Below are 17,105 nucleotides of genomic sequence, written 5' to 3' on the forward strand. Positions count from 1 at the left end.
ATTGGCCGCTTATCTTTGATAGGTCAATCTGTAAATGACATTTTTTCAGCCATCTGACACATTGTGCACAGCAGCCTCAGCAATCAATCGCTTTCACTCTTTCATTTACATAAAACTTCATGCAACAGTGCACCTTGGAATGATCCATACCAGTTCCTTAATACTGTGGGGAGATCATAACACTGTAACACTTTTAATAATACAATAAGAAACAAATAAACAAAAAACTTCGGGGGAGAGACAGAAATTATTTAGCAACTATTGTTTCCCCCTTGCCTCAAAATATGAGTTTTACTCTTCGTAATAAATAGAAGGTTCACGCTCTCCAGATTGTCTGTAACAATTTTGTGATGTATAATACTTAACATAATTGGTCACTTCATGTCTGCACATACAGTATAATTTCTGAACAAGTCAATAATGGGTTATACTGTATTTTTTTTGCCTTGCCCAATATATATAGATATACCTTCAGCAAAAAATTCTTCTCAATATTTATACTATTAATTGGACCAAATGACAAAAAACAAAACCAAACAAACAAGAGGAGGAAGAAGAAGAAGAAGGGAGCTTCCTTTACACTTGTGTCTGATGCTGGGTCTCCAGAAATGGAATGTGAACATTTTCTAGGTTGAGTTCCTCCACGCTTTCATAGTCACTCATGGCTACTTCGGAGTCATCAAAGCCACAGCTGGCCGAGACATCTGAGGAGGAGGCATCTAGAGAATTGTGCAAGGATAAGGGCATCTTACCTGCACTAACGTTTTCTGTGTTCTGGCTTGGGCCAACAGCAAAAGTACTAAATTCATTCCCAGTCTGAGACCCCGTGGTGTCTGTCTCATTGGGGAACTGGTGGGGAGGGAGGTATTGGCTGGGGTGGAAGTGTGGCCGTCGCCTGCAGTCGGGACTGAGCGTACTTGCCATTGAGAGCGGCTGTGAGGGCGGGAGGGTTTCATATTGGTCTGGGTAATCCTCTGGAAGAGGAGGGGGTAACTGGTCCTGGGTTAAAAACTCCTCTTCGTGAGGGGGAGGGTAGTCACTATCAATGTCGTAGCCACCAAGGTAGTAATCTGTTTCCAGCTCTCTGGTACTGCCGTGATGAGCTGAGCCTCCATCCGCTGTCTCAAAGTTGGGCACTTCCTCAATGTCGGACAAGCGAGCACTTGGCATCCAGTCAGAGGTATCCCAATGATACGCTGCAACAGGAAAGAGAACCACAGCACTCTGTTAAGATGGGGCCACTAATGAGGACAAGGAGCCCTGCATGCACTTGCCTCTTAGTCCTCACAGCACGTTCAAATCACAGCATGCGGCCCAGGCCATGACACAGGTCAGCCATGCTCTGACCAGAGGGACGGGGGAGAATAAATCGTATTACAATGCAAACAAGCAAAGAAACAAAACATGGACACTCTCAGGCATTTTACTTTTTAGGATGTTACTAGACTGTATTAGAAACTATGAATCCAAGACACCAAAATTACAAAAAATCTCTGAATTGATGCTTTTCACAGCTACTTGACAAAATCTATAAATGAAGTCAGCATGCTTGTGGTATAACATCGAGTCTCCCCTTCCATGTCCAATGACTTTGTTTCAGGAAATAAAGTGTGCAAGCAAATAATCTGATTGACTGAAAAATAGATCCTGAAATATCCTGGCCATTCTCATGCAGCATTTGAACCCAACAGAACTCAAACAAGAGAAGACACATGAAGCAGTTCAAGAAAAACACAGAGCAAGTCAGAGCCCTGCCCACCCCAGCCCAGTCCAAGAGGCAGAAAGTGTCTCAGAAAAATCACCTCTGTTGTAGTTCTGTCCTTGATCCATAACAGACACTGTCAGGTATAAAGTGAAAAGTAAAAACTGGTAACTCAGAGTTTGCTACCAGCATAATATTACATGTGAAAATACAAATCTGCATGCATATTTCTAAAGTACCGCTGCCTCTGGCATTTTAATAGGATTTTTAATTGTTATCTATTTTAGCATACAAGACAAGCTTGCCCAGTCAAATGCAGGCATACATAAAGAAATTAATATGTGTATTATATTCCTTTTCTATCGTATCTTAATTATTTACCCTTGCTGAACAGATATGGAATTACATTAGACCTGGAATTCTTAATACAAAAAGGGCTATCCACCATCTCTACAGTTTATAATTGCAAAATACATTTCTCTCTCACTTGTTCACTTTGAAACAGAAAAATAAGAATCTACCATTCTCAGGGCCGGTTCAAACAAATCTGGGCCCACCTGGGCTCAGATACCATGGTGATGGGCACGGTATAAGAACCTGAATAGAATAGAATACAAAGCCATTTAATGGGGCTGTCAGCTACAATGCCCTGCAACCCCACACCCACCTCCCACCTGCACTGCCATGCTCGCCGGTGGGGAGGGAGGCATTCCAGTATGGAGAGGGTGCAGGGGTGGGGGAGAGAGCAAGGAAAGAGGTTTTATGTGAAACAAGAGCAGGGAACAAGCTGCAGCGTTTTCTAGATGAGATGCTCTTGTTCAGCTGCATGTTATTGAGCTTCATGCAAGAAGTCTCTGGGCAAGGTCTCTGGGCTGCACTGCTGGAGGAGGTTGGGCCAGATAAACAGACCCATTACAGTACTTAACCTCTGGAGCTCAGCTACAGTTGAGGACAGACTATTCTCCAGGCTTCTATCTGTCAACATCACTCTTGCTTAACACTACATGGCTTATGTGGTGATGGTGGTTTCTTCATCAGCTCTTTAGACAGACAGCAGCTTTCTATCTGCTCTGTGTTAGTCCAGGGTGAGGAGCAGTGTAGTTTAGCAGCTGTGCCTGAACCGGCCCTAACCACTCTTCTTCTTCACTTCTTTTTTTTTTTGTAAAACGGATTTTGCTGTCTTTTGGTCAGTGTCATGACATGGCACACAAGATGCATCAGGTCCCTCTGAGCTGTGTGGTTTCAGGATCCAGGAGAACCTCACTAATTTGCTGACTTGCACAGTCCCTAGCAGGTCCCAGGGGAAGAAGCCCTGTTCTCCCACAGCTCCAGGCAGCTCTTGTGCCTGCCAGGCCATGGGAGCCCTGGTGCAGACGATTCACAGATACCACCAGCTCTGTGGCAGAGGACATGAGGCTCATCAGTCTCATATAAGGAACTGGGAAGTGGGCAAAGCATTTTCATTTACAGCCTTTTGAAATTGCTGCCAGAGCAGCTTTTTCTGACCTGTAAAGCATGATGGGGAGCCCATGTGTTTGCTTAAGATTTCCTTTTGGAAGACAAAGCCATTTTCAGTGTCTATGCTTTCTTTTCAGCATTATTTTCTTATTTTTTTGATTGGGACTTTCTTTTCAATTTAACCTTGGCTAATTAATTTTATTTGATAGCCAGAAGAATGGCACTCTTACACTTCAGGAAACTGGTAAATATACTATAGACAAATACTGAAGTGCCATAACTAGCAAGGAGTAAAAGTGCTTCTCTAAACTATCATGACACTGGCTCAAGAAAAAGAATCAGTAATTTCACAAGAAGAATTTACTTTATAACATTTAAGCATTATCCAAATTGGATTACCTGAAATCTGCAAAACCTGGCTTAAATTTGCTAAAGACAGATGAAGTGTTGGACTTGTGGATAACCTTATTTGATGCGGAGTTGACATTTTTCCTGAGGATAAGATAAATGCTGTATATAAAGAAAATAAATGTTTGTTTTTGATACATCACATTTCCTCACTGCTCTATAGAAGAGGAAAATTGTGATAGTCCTGTTTTACAGGGATGGAAGCCAGTTCACTTGTAACGTGATGTGCCAAAGATTACCCAGGAGGTCAGTGGCAGAGCTGAGTACTGGATCCTTGGACTTAACTGCCATGCTCTGTTCAATGGACACATCAATCCCAGGGGAAAGGCAGTGGCAGGGCGGCAGCCTTGAGAGCTGGCATCCATAGTTGTGTCTACACATCTTTGATTTGACACTGTGTTACTTGGGAGCAGCCAGCCACCTGCCTCTCACCACATTGCTCCTCTCCACGTGGTTGTGCTGGAAGTGCACAGCCCAGCTTTACTGCAGCCTGGGATGCTTTACAGCTTTCCTGTATCTTCTTCTGTTTCCCAGCCAGATAATCTCAACCATTTGGCTCCATTATCATCCTAATGCTATTCTTTCTGAAGGCAATGGGAATAAGCAAGCAAAAACATTGACTTGAAGAAAGGAGGATGATGACCTTTTCTGCCACCTCTAATTATCCACAAATATTTTGTGGTACATGCCTCTGGTGTTTTTGCTTTGCTGGTGAACATGCTGATCTGCAAATGCCCATCCCTGCCACTGGTTTGCTGGTCAGTGTGGATTAGTGAGGTTCTGCTGGAATGTTACACAATGAAAACAGGAAGCATTGTCGCATAACAAGAAAGAAAAAAAATTAAATACCTTCATTTTCTATTGTGTCAACTACATTGTTGACAAGCTGTATGACAGTCACTATGGAAGCTTGCAGGGGAGGGAAAGCAGAAAATAAAGGGAGGGGAAGGACAGCGTTAGGTTAGTATTTAAAACACGCATCATATGATACCACAATAAATTCTCTCAAACAGACAGAACTGACATTGAAAAAGAAAAAAAAAAAAAGGCTGCCAACCCATGCATGATTTATGCAGTGGGTTGCAGGACATTTCATTTCAGATAATCCCATACATTTTCAGAGTGGTGATAAATTCCCAACCAGCATTTCCACAAAGGCATATGGGATGATGTGTATCACCTCATAAATTCAAGCAGACCGGCCAGCTGATTCAATTAACCAAAGCAGTATCTTGTCTACCTGACACTAATTTCTAATTCATTCTTGCTAAAGGGTCTCCAGAGAGGCCATGTGCTCCAAGGGATCATTATCTTTTAGACCATCACACCATCTAAAACAGTGCTAAGCTCTATCTATTTCCTAAAAGGAATGCTTTACTTATTTACTATTTGTGCTGTGCCATGTAATACCTCTGGGATGTTAAGCAGGACTGCTATAATTAGGACACATTCAAGTAGGTTTGGTTCAAATTTTGATCTGTTTGACAGAATGTTTTCACAAATGCTTTGTGTGTTCTTGGCAGGTGTTTTACCAAAACATAATTTCCCCTTGAAATAATTAATATAGACCATGCATTTGATGAACATGGAGCCAAACAGGCATACAATGTGTTGTCCTCTAAGTGATGTGCATTTTGGACCAACTAACACCCTTTCCTTGGAGGACATGCAATAGTATCCACCAAAACCACAGGGAAAGCTCTGATTCAGTGGATACTGGATCCATCTCTTGCCCTTTGTCTTTAAGACAAAGTCAGAGAAATCTGATTGCTTTGAAGCAAGCTAGGACCAACACCAGAAATGTTGAGCAAGACATACTTTTTTATTTCACACAGCCAACAGACTTAGAAGAAACATGTTTCACAAGAAACATGTTAACAGTACTAGTACCATTCAAAGATATGTTGAGTATTTACAAATCTTTGTTAAATTTTAGGCATGGGATCAAGGATCTCATCAAATTTCCTTAGCCCTTGTGAAGGCTTGGCAAAAAGAGCCTTGACAAACCAAAGAAACTATGCTCTCTGTCTATGTTGAGCATGTTTATGCCATCAACAGCATTGGTGATTGTACAAGGGAGACCTGCATCACCTAATGCATAATGAACATTATGGAAAAATCAGTGACTCCATGTAATTAGCTGCTGCATGGCTGGGAAAACAGGTGAAAGGCACCAGCAAACTGTAAGAGGAGACCAACTGGGAGTGAAAAACAAAAGGTCAAAAATCAGGACCAGTACAGTCTTCATTGCAACTAAGGGTTGGCTCTGCTGGGAGCTGAGCAGAGCATGTTCATGGAAGTGAGGGAAAGTTCGACCTCTGGCAGCTGAGGACAAGGGATTACCTAAATCCAGCATTGCTCATTGGGTAAAAACTGATGTCATCAACAGCAGTTTCTTGGACTTCCTTCCCAGCACAACCAGCCATTGGGCTGCAGTGAAATGGTAACAAAAAAATCCATTTTTGCCACATCCTCTCATTCAAGACAGGACCTCATTTCAGGTGAGGTCTCAAAATACTATTTCTAAGAGTGGGAAACTTTTTTTAAAAAGTTGTGGCTATTACATTTTTTTAAATTTTGATCACAAAAATAGCAATAACTACTCTCAGCAAGACCAGGGGAGCTGAGCAACTTAAATGCAGCACAGATAAGGGAAAAAAATAGAAGTGGGCTCAAAATCACACCCAAGAAGAGTCTGTATGGTGACACAACCCCTATTTGACCCAGCATGAGAAAGACCCAGGCACTGTGGAGAAGGTGAGTGGAGGCTGCCTGCATCTGGTACAAACTGAACAGTGTAGGGCTGCTCTATCAGAATTAAAATGACAGGAAGGGGAAGGATTTATGGCTTCAAGAGGGGCACCCATTAGGTTTGATGTACATTTATGCCAGCAAGTATATGCTTACTTATGCCTGAACGTATATTTTAGGGTCTTTCAATGCAACCCTCCCCTGCTGCTGCAAAAACCTGAACGTGCATTCTTGCATTGACCCCTGCAAAACACCTCAGATGATTTAAGTTTCTTCTTTCATTCTCCCAGATTTGTTTAAACTCTGAACTAGAACTGCTGTCTCTAAAAGCCATACTTTAAATGCAATTTTCATAAAAAATGGGTGAACACAGAAAGTCCAATCCAGCTTCAGTGGGTAGCGTGTCACTGATTTAAATGGGGGCAGGACCAGAGGCTTGGAAAGCCTAATTAGAATTTGGGAGATATAAAAAGTAAGCACATACAATAAACGGTCACTTGAATGATTACACTAAAGGCAATTATAACATAAATATATATTAATAGAATAATAATTCTAGTAATTATTCTAAAAATCCTGAAAGGTTTTTTTTCTGAGATCCAGGGGCAGCAAAGCACTGAGAAGCTTGAGTAAAAACCTCATGATGCTTCAGTCACAGCTGAACCAAAAGGAACTGCATGTGCACTTCTCTTTAAGTGCTTTTTTCAACATTTAGGAATACCTAGGGAAGAGCTGCATGACATGACTGAGGAACCGAGTCTCCAGACAGTTCATTAACTCATGGCTGAGGAAATGAAGTGCAATTTCTTTTTCTGTGTATCTGAATGAGGCTTCTCTGACATCCATCATCCCTCCCTGGCAGAAACATCTTGCCTTTTCTCAGACCCTCTGCTCAACATCCATGGGCTGCAGAACAAAGGTTTGCTCTGACTTTGTTGGCTTCTTTCAGGCTGTGTACGGAACTGCCCACATCACCCAATGAGATAATGATGCAGGACATGAGACCAGGCAATGAACATGCACCAAGCAAGGATTTAATAGTGCTCTGTTGTTTGCTGAGCTGTGAGTGCCAGGGAAAGGCCAAGTCACCACTGCCTGGCTCATCCGCTCATTGATGCTGCTGAGCACCAGTTGTTGGCACCATGAATGAGATCTGGCAAACTACTGAAACACAAAAGTCCTCCTTTTCCAAGAGGGAAAATGAGAGAAATTCTACAGTTACCCTTGCAACTTATATCTTGGCAACATGACTCAGCTCTATCATGCTTCTAATTCACTGTAGAACTCCAAGTAAGATTTTAATTACATTCCTATAATTTAAAAAATGGACACAAAGTGAGGTTTTGAACCCAGGACTTCCTGACTTTTGGCATTATAAAAGCGATTCTAGACATCCCCTAAATGTTTTCTAATAATATTAGAAAGACAGTTAAGTAGCTTTGTTCCCAGCATAACACATATAAAACGATTTCTTACCATTATCATCACCAGAATCAGACTGGAAGGAGCTGAGTGACTGTACTTCAGAGTTGCTGCCTTTATTACTTCCTGAAAAACAGGTCACTTCTTCAGCGTCATCAACCCCTTTACCTTTATTGACAGCAAAAACAAAGCAAAATGATACTCTCTAGGTATGCACATTTGTCTATTTGTACCAGTCATTTAAACTCTACCAACAAGTAGCCTTCTATTATTTTGTCAGAATACAACTATTACCTTCAGACAGAGAAAATTACCTGTTAGTCAAGGAGGGAACTGATGAAGATACCTAGACCTTTGGAGTCTTTGAAGCCCAAAGAGTCTTCCAAGTGGCTGACACCACTGTAATCAGGGACAAAACATCTGTATCCAGTGTTGCCTTTTTAGATGCCATGTAGTCTCAGCAGCAAGGCAAATTACTTTAAAAACATGGTATAAACATTTATACAAGAGATTACAGTTATATTAATCTTTTCTGTTAATTTCCTAATTTGAGAGCCTCATAAAGGCTCATTCAATGCTCAAGGAAGTTATTTGGCATCTTTTTATTTATATTGGTGGCACTTGGATCAGATTTTAATGACTCTATCACTGACACATAATATATTAAAATAAAAGAGGGTGAATTTAGATTAGACATCAGGAGGAAATTCTTCATCATGAGGGCCATAAGGTGCTGGAATAGGTTGCCCAGGGAGGTTTCTGATGTCCCTTCCCTGGAGGTTTTTCAGGCCAGGCTGGATGAGGCTTTGTGCAGCCTGGTGTAGTGTGAGGTGTCCCTGCTCATAGGAGGGAGGCTGGAAACTGATGATCTTTAAGGTCCCTTCCAAGCTTAGCCATTACATTATTCTATCATTATGCTTCAATATACATTGCTTTTCATGAGGCACATTCAGTCTTGACAACTCTTCTACAGTTAAAAAATGCAGCTGCAGCCTGTGACGTAAATGAATACACTTGAATAAACACACTCAACTGCACATTGTATGAGAGATAATAAGAAACACAAAAAGTTATACTCCATAGTAAATGCTATGAGCTAATCTCCAATGATCAAGGTCATGTGCTGCAAACACTAAATACAGGTCTCAACCTGCTAACTGTAGTTATTTCTACCAAGCACAGGGCATCTCCATATGGGAGCAGTTGATTTGCACCTGCCAAGAAGTAGGACATGTACTAGACTGAGGGAGTGCTGCAGTAATGAAGCTGCACTGCTTCCTCCTCCCTGACAGCTGAGGTCTGTCTCCATGATGTGGCCTCATGCTGTGCAGAAAGTCACACAGATACCAGCAGCATCTGTGGCAGAAACACCCAGGAGAATACAGAACAGAGCACATATCAGGGCTGGTGCTTCCAGTCAGCAAAACTGTATTTAATGGTTAAAAAGGTTAACCACAACACAACTGTGAAATACAGCCCAAAGATTTGAAAATTTATTCCTGTTCTTCATTAGAAGACCTTAGCCAGTGTGCTGCCTTAGATGGAAAAGTGCATGTCAGGGTACAGATATGAGGCAGTATCAGATTCCTCTCTCTATTCCTCAGTTCCTATTGCCTAAATATATGAAGTTTGTTGATCATGCAGTTTTATTTGACAGTTTTGGCTAAAGCTGTGTTGCAATGGGATTGAAGATGAATCAGAAAAAAACTACTAAAAGGAAAAACATCATAACCCCCACTCATATGCTGAAGCAAACATCTCCCAGACATGACATGACATGACATGACAGTCAGAACATGACATGTTCTGCCTTGCAAGGATAGACAACATAGAGCCACAGCTCTGTCCCAGCAAACTGGTATTTCCTGCTATGACACAATATGAGAAGTTTCTGGTATTTCCAGCAACTTCTTCAGGAATGGAGGGGGCACTGTGTTATCAGGTGAGAAACCATCAAAGAGAGTAATAATGGGGACAAGAAATTCCATGATCACTCTGATACTGAATGTGGATGGGAAGGCAATGGCCTGAAAAGGTGATTCTGTATGTAGTGCATGATTTTCTGCTTGATTTCATAGACACTGGAAGCAGAAAATATTAGTTCATTTGTCCCCATTACAAAACAGGATTGCTTCTTAACACAGTTTTTGATGTTAATTCCCTTGAGAGACAAACTGCACAAACCTAGCAGAGTTTATATTTGAAAATTCTGCCCCAAATTATTTTTTCTAATAGAAAGATGATGGCCTCATATCACTTGAAGAAGTAACACTCAGAGCACCTACTCAAATGTGCTTTCTTAACAAGAGAAATAAATGCATTCAGTCATACATAGAAGCAGAGGTCTCACATGCCTACCACTAATTATATTTTTTTGAAATTAAACCAAATCACTTTTTGGAGAAACTTAACACTGCTAAGTGTATAAGGCTGCAGGATAAAGTGTACTTATGCCACTGTACCTGCTGCACCCTGAGGGAAACCATTACCTATGGCAGGAAAGAGTTAAGAGCAGCAAGCAGTGATACTTACTTTCCAACCCAGCATCCCATGTGCTCTTCCTGATGGAGTCGCAGTCAGAGCGACAGGGAGACACAGCGGGCAGGTTTGGTGCGACGCTGCACACCACCACCCCCCGCCGGGCCGTCAGGATTCGAGGGGACTCAGGATGAAAGGTCGTCATCTCCTGGTGCTCCACACCAAGCCCATCCACTATCTTGTCCAGGTTATTCCTTGAGTCACTCTGGAAGCACGGGGTATAGGCCATTGGCCTCACTGGGACCTGCGGAGGCCCAACCTCTTGGTAAATATTTCTGCTGTCCCCGCTGCTCCTGACGTTCTTGAACTGGATGCCGTTGCTCTTGTTGAGCAGGGCGGCAGTAGCCGGGTCCTGTACCAGTGTGATGTTGTTGCGGGAATAGTTCTTCCTGAAAACTTTCTTGCGAAAAACAATAAAGAGGACGATCAACAGAAATATGACAAAGAGCACCACGGCGATTCCTATCAGCTCCTCCTTGCCGACGTAGGAATGCCCAGCTTGTATGTTGGGAACCACCACGGGGCGGAGACCGCAGTACTGCCCCACATAACCAGGGGTGCAGTTACACAGAAATGAACCAAATATGTTGACACAGGAACCACCATTTTCACATTCTTCTCTTTCGCACTCATTGATGTCTTCTTCACACCTTAAAAGAAGAAAAAGAGAGTTTGGAGAATGCCTAGCAAACATCCCAGATAATACATGATGACTTCTCTTGTGAAAGTGAGGAAAGGCTGAGAGAGCTGGGTCTATTTAGTCAGGAGGACACTGAGGGGGGAATCTCATCAACATATATCTAAAGGGTGGTTGTCAGGAGGATGGGCCCATTCTCTTTTAGGCAGCATCTAATGACAGGGGAAGGGGCAATGGGCACAAACGGAAGCACAGAAGGTGCAAGTTAAACATAAGGAAAGACTTTACTGTGAGAGTGACAGAGCACTGGAACAGGCTGCCCAGAGAGGTTGTGGAGTCTCCTTCATTGGAGACATTCAAAACTTGTCTGGACATGTTACTGTAGGTCCTCCTGCACTAGCAGGGGGGTTGGACTGGAAGATCTTCAGAGGTCCGTTCCAACCCTGACCAATCTGTCATTCTGTGAAGTGATACAATTAACACCTTGCTGGTGCTTTGCAAATGACATTATCATGCTATTCAATAGCATTTAAATTTTTCCACGACTATTCCAGGGCTTTTTAAGACAATAACATGAAAACATCAAGAAAGAAGTAAGAGTTTAAAGCATCTGATAGAAAGAGACTAAGACTCTAATGATGCTCATTGAATGTAACAGAGAATCTCAGTCTTTTTACATTGGTTTTAGACCATCCCAAGGGATTCAATGCAAAATATTAGGAGGATTCAAGAAGAAAATGGATGAGAAAAAATACAGTTAAAAAATCAGAGTATTATAAGAGAAGAGGAGGATATACTGAGTGACTAAAATTATTTTGGGCTGGAGATAAAACGAGTAATTATTAGAGAAGTAGGGGATAAAAAAAGAACAGGAACTTCAGTAAGATACTCAAAGAAGAAGAGATTATTTTAAAAAAGGCAAAGCAAAAAGTACAAAGGGTAGACAAACTAGATGAGAAAAAAAAGAATGTTGATGGGCAAGTCAGGGGATTTTCTGATTCTACACCTAATCTATGATCAAGCCTAGGATTTTAAGAAACGAAGGCAATAAATTAGTCTTTTATGTCAGGGCTAAGGTGACTAAATAATTCATCAATTTTCCAAAAAAAGATTATATAGTGGCTTCTACAGACTTAATGGGATTGCTCAAAAAGCCTCTAACACTCAGGTGCGCATATCTCAGTGAAAACTGTCTGGAGATAGCATCCTGAAATAATAATTCAGGAGGCCAAGTTCAGAAAAGCATTTCTGAACATATAAGTTTCATGCATTTCTCAGATATCATTAGCAGACTCAAAATAAGCACTAAGTTTTGGGTTATTTTTTGCTCAGTGAATCATAGCTTTTGGGTCAAAATGTCTGATCAAAAATCCCACTGTCGCTGAACTGAAAAGCTCCTGTTGCCCACCTGGAGAAGGTCACTTACGTTACTCCAGTCAGGCCATTTTTGCAGCTGCAGATGAAAGCATTGCCAATGGGATCGCATGATCCTCCATTCCGGCAGGGATTTGGGAAGCAGGCCGTGATTTCTGATTCACAATTCCTTCCTGTAAACTGGGAGAGGCAATTGCACTGGTACCCTGGAAGGTGAGAGACACAAGAGAAATAAATCAGAAGCCTACCACTGTATCTCTCTAGAAGCAAAGGCTTCTTTGGATACTTTTCTCCAAAAACATTTTGTACTGAGGGGGAAAGGGGATGCTTATACTCATTTTGGTATGTCTGTGTCATTCACACAAATGCCAGTCAAGAGTCTGTTTATTGGGGATGTCTGAACAATGGGAGCTCATGTCTACAACCAGGGACCGAAGGAAGCACTGCAGCCCAGACCATCCTGATCTTCATAATTCAGAGAAGAACAAATGCCATCTATGCCCAACTTTGGTCACAAGAAATACTGCAGATTAAGGATGGCCCAGTCAGTATCTTTGAAAACGCACACCATATTGCTGACAGCAGCAGCCCACACTCCACTTAGGACTTCACTGAAGAATAAATACATGAGCTGAGAGCTTTTTCACATCTGCCTTTTACAAGGACAACACAGTAGGGATGTGACAATAATGAAACACTCAATAGTGATAATTACTGCTTTCATAAAGCACATCATCCAGGCATGAACTATAAACTTCATAATACCAGCTGACCTGGGCAACGTCAGCTCTAATCAGAGCTGAACGTGTTCAGTGTGTGCTATTAAAAACTGATTTAATCACCGGCTGCAATACAGCAGACATAACTCCAGTCAACTGGAGGGGGACCCTGTAGGGGATCAAAGTCCTGCCTCCACAGTTCTTGCCAACAGAGGATCAACATCAGTGTGAAAAACATTTCTTGAACCCATCAGTTCACTCTGCCAAGTATTGAATGACAAACCTCTTTTCTTTCCCCTTCGTCTTGTTATTTCTTATGGCATAATGTCACTAATAAAACTTTATTTACAGTCACAAAGAAATGCAGTGTGTGTCTTCATGTAGTGAACTGGATATTGAAATGTGTTTTTTCACTTGGAAAGAGCAAGGAACATGTAGGTTGTGAAAGCCATGAGATGACTAAGGCAGTCCCTGAGATGGAAAGACTCCTAGAAGAGACTTGTTGAAGTAGTAAAATTTTCCTGGACATCTGTTAAAAACTTGGGCTGATTTTTTAAAGAACTACTTACACAAACCATATGTCCCAAACAAATGTGTAGGCAAGGTTCAAGCTCTAGTTAAGGGCTTCACATACTTACTGAATAGAGCATATTAAGTGGAACAAGGAACCTTCCTACCATTAATACTGCTGGAGCTAGTGCTGAAATGATTCAATGCAACTCAATCTCATGTCAAGAGATCAAGCTGATGCAGCTGAAATACCATTCCTTGGCAGTATGCTTTATAAACATATTTTAAAAAAAAAATTGGAATCTATACACCTGAAAAAGAAAATACTTATTTTAAAAGCCACTGTTCCAGGAAACAAGGTAGGAATTTCCAGCACAGTTACAAGGAAAATAATTTCACAGAAACAATATGGAATAGCCCAGTGGAGGCAAGAAGCAAAAGCAGTTTTGCATTAAGAATCCCACATCTTTTATGCCCTATACGGTTCAATTTGCCTTGTTCAGTTACTCTAATTGAATTCTTTCATGAGGACAGGCTTTAAAGAACAAATTTGGAATCCGACTTGCTGGTGTATTCAGTCAAGAGTCCAATCCTACTGAATCGAAGAAAAATGAAACAGATACTCAAATATCATGCTCTTTCATTGCCCTGCTACAAGAAGGGAGTTAGAAGCATTGAAGCATTGTTATTTTCAAGGTTGCAAGGTTTAGAAGAGAAATTATTCAACTTTGGAGATTCCTAGAAAGGATCATATTTGCTGGGTATTAGTGAGATAGGATAATTTTTTTGTGATTTATACAGATCTCGCTTGGACAGTCTGAACAACTTTCTGGAGCTGTAGAAACTTGGGACTGAAGAGATATGAAACTGTGACTGCACCAGGCATTGCATTTTGATGCCATCCCTATGAAAGATTTACTGTCACTTTGCAAAGTAACTGATCTAGAAATACTGTAGGTAGAAATAACAGAGTGAATAAATAAGGTTCTTTCAGTGCTTCATTTTATGACTGAATAGTGACATCTATAGTTCAAAAATTTGTACTGTTTTATATATTTTATGGTCTCAATGAGTTTAAATGAAATAAACATGTTCAATTCAAATATAGCACATTTTATTCATAAACAAATCTGTTGCCTTAAAAATAGCAGATAGATTGGCTAACTGATATTTTAACCCTACATAACTTTAAAATTACTTTAAAAACCTCCAGACTTTCTGTACTGAAGTTACTACTTGCCAACCATTTTTAATCATTTTTTAATCACCTTCTTTTCACATCTTCTGTTTGATTCACCTGATTAAGTTCTAGATTCTCAGTCTGTAACATATTCTGTTGCATTCATTCACTGCAGAAAAACCTAAGAAATATTCATTTGGTAAAAAACCCAAAAACGAACCCTTTACCACTAACTATAAAAGGAACATGGATTTATTAATTAATACTGCTGCTTATTGTTTATATTAAAGATGCACTAGCTTCAATTCACATTTGATAGTAAGAGGAGTTGAAACTGAATGCTCTGGATGGGTCAGAGCTCTGTTGGGCAACGTATGAACAAGACCAAAGTGAAAAGTGTGTTTCTGAAAGTCTACAGTTTTTACTGTATTTGATTTAATGATGGTGCAACACAGTCAGATACTAGAGATACAGATTCTAAGTCTGGGGATCAAAGTTAGAAATAAAAAATGCAGTAAAACAAGACAGTATTAAATTACAGTGTTTATCACTGATTTTTCATTTGCTATACATCTGCCAACTCTGAGCCATTGGCAAAGGCACAGCACTTCCCCATGACACAACATGCTCAGAGCTGCAGAGCATTCACCCGTGAGGTCTCCGACTCAGCAAAGCATATGTTGAAATTCATGAAGAATGGAAGTGAAGAGCTGATATGATGGCTCAGTACACAGCATCTATCGACCCAGCTAGAAGACCTGCCAGGCCTTTTATGCTTCTCCAAACCTCTCAGCAGAGGCTGTAATTTTGCCCAGTACTGTCCATTGAAGCCACAAGGCCATAGAAAAAATGCAATCCTAAAGTAAACTCTTTTGGTCAGGAGTGTATCCTGGGTCTAACAAGGAGTTTTTATTAGACTTTTAACTTAATATTCAGGTAACGTATAATGCATTTATTCCTATCCATTTTCCATTCAGCACAAGAACAATAAACAAACTTTCCATGTCTGAAGACAATATAGCTGGATAAAAGGCGAAATACCCTGTCCTCTCAGCAGGGGATGAGAAACCCTTTCAAGCAATCTAGGGCTTGCTCCTGTTCACAATGAAGGCACTGAAAGTCTTGGAAATTTATCAACATTTAAGATCATACAGCCCATCTGGGTTCCCTCCAAGAGATACGCATATTTAATTCTGCACACTGATGCTGGAAAATGTTAATCTGCATTCTCTGAGGCTGCAAATTTTGTGATATCGCCACTGTTTTTCTTCAGAGGGAACCAGGGAATAAAAGATAAAAAGCTCCGGTAAACACATCTGCAGTGCTGCTGGGGTTGGACCACAGCACCCTCAGCATGTGACACAATAGACTGTATCAACAGCTCACCTAAGAGCAACAGCAAACTGTAAGCAACAATACAGCTCTTTCAGGCTGTATCTACATTAGCAAGCCCTGCAGAGCAATGGCATTGGGTCTGTGGAGCAAAAGAGTTGGTGCTGAGCACCCAGCACCCTCAGTGCACATGTCAGGGCTCTAGGGTCATGTTAGCTTCTCTCCTGCTGCACATCGTCCAGCTCAGTGCCATCCAGAGGGAAGCCTGGTCCTGTTGTTCAAAACCTCACCTCTTTACATCAGGAAGCAAAGCACAGTGAGAGGGGATGGTCAGAAGATTCACATAAAAACTCATTTGTGGCCTAAACCAATGAGCAGACATAGCCCTGGCCTGCTTACATATACTCCTGGGCTTTCCAATTGTTTCATAAGGCTTCTCTCATCTGCCTCCACTAATCTGAGTCCCCTCTACATAGCTGAGTCTTACCTTCTCACTTTGATTCCAACAGCTTCTCTTCCTGCCTTATTGGCATACCCCTGTTCAGAGGAAAAGGGATTTTTCAGCCCAGTCCTTACCAAAGAGCACCATGCTGTAAGCAAGGACACTACACAGGCCTCCTGCCTGTACCTATGTTTGCTTGGCACTTAATGAGCAGCGAGAGGCCAAAGGTGGGCATGGTGCCTTCAGTAGATGGGATACTGCTACACAGTGAATGTCTCCGCTGGTAGCACTGCCAGCCTGAAGCATCTGAATGTGCCTATGTGAAGGACCAGGTATTTCCTTGCACGAACATGAAATGTCCTTTGAGTCAGCCGACAAAACTGACTTAAAACGGTGTCTCCACACGGCAGGAAACCCCCTCTGTGTGTGTGTGGGGGGGGCAGCTGCTGCAGGGGAGGAGCCGTGGCCGGAAGCAGGGGCAGGACTAGGTCCCGCCTGATTGGCTGAAAAGCCCGGAAATGCAAAAACTGGCGGCGAAGAACCCCATGAGAGAGGCAGCGCGGCACGCCCCTCTCTCTCTCTCGCTCTCTCCTCGTGTTCGAGGCGGTCGTCTACACACACAGCCTGCCGCC

General features: G+C 41.7%; 1 protein-coding gene across 1 annotated transcript in view; it reads right to left on the bottom strand.

Annotated features, from left to right (window-relative positions):
* Positions 1–576: 576 nt before the first annotated feature.
* The window catches only part of FAT3 (FAT atypical cadherin 3), a 345,063-nt gene continuing 328,534 nt past the window's right edge, over positions 577–17,105 (bottom strand). Inside the window, exons 25-28 of the mRNA XM_010002614.1 lie at positions 12,343–12,496; positions 10,274–10,929; positions 7,796–7,909; positions 577–1,196 (exon numbers count right to left, since the gene is read on the bottom strand). Coding sequence (XP_010000916.1) covers positions 577–1,196; positions 7,796–7,909; positions 10,274–10,929; positions 12,343–12,496 — 1,544 coding nt within the window. The remainder of the gene's footprint in view (positions 1,197–7,795; positions 7,910–10,273; positions 10,930–12,342; positions 12,497–17,105) is intronic.

Source organism: Chaetura pelagica, unplaced genomic scaffold (assembly GCF_000747805.2).
Source record: "Chaetura pelagica isolate M959 unplaced genomic scaffold, ChaPel_1.0 scaffold338, whole genome shotgun sequence".
Taxonomy (NCBI): domain Eukaryota; kingdom Metazoa; phylum Chordata; class Aves; order Apodiformes; family Apodidae; genus Chaetura; species Chaetura pelagica.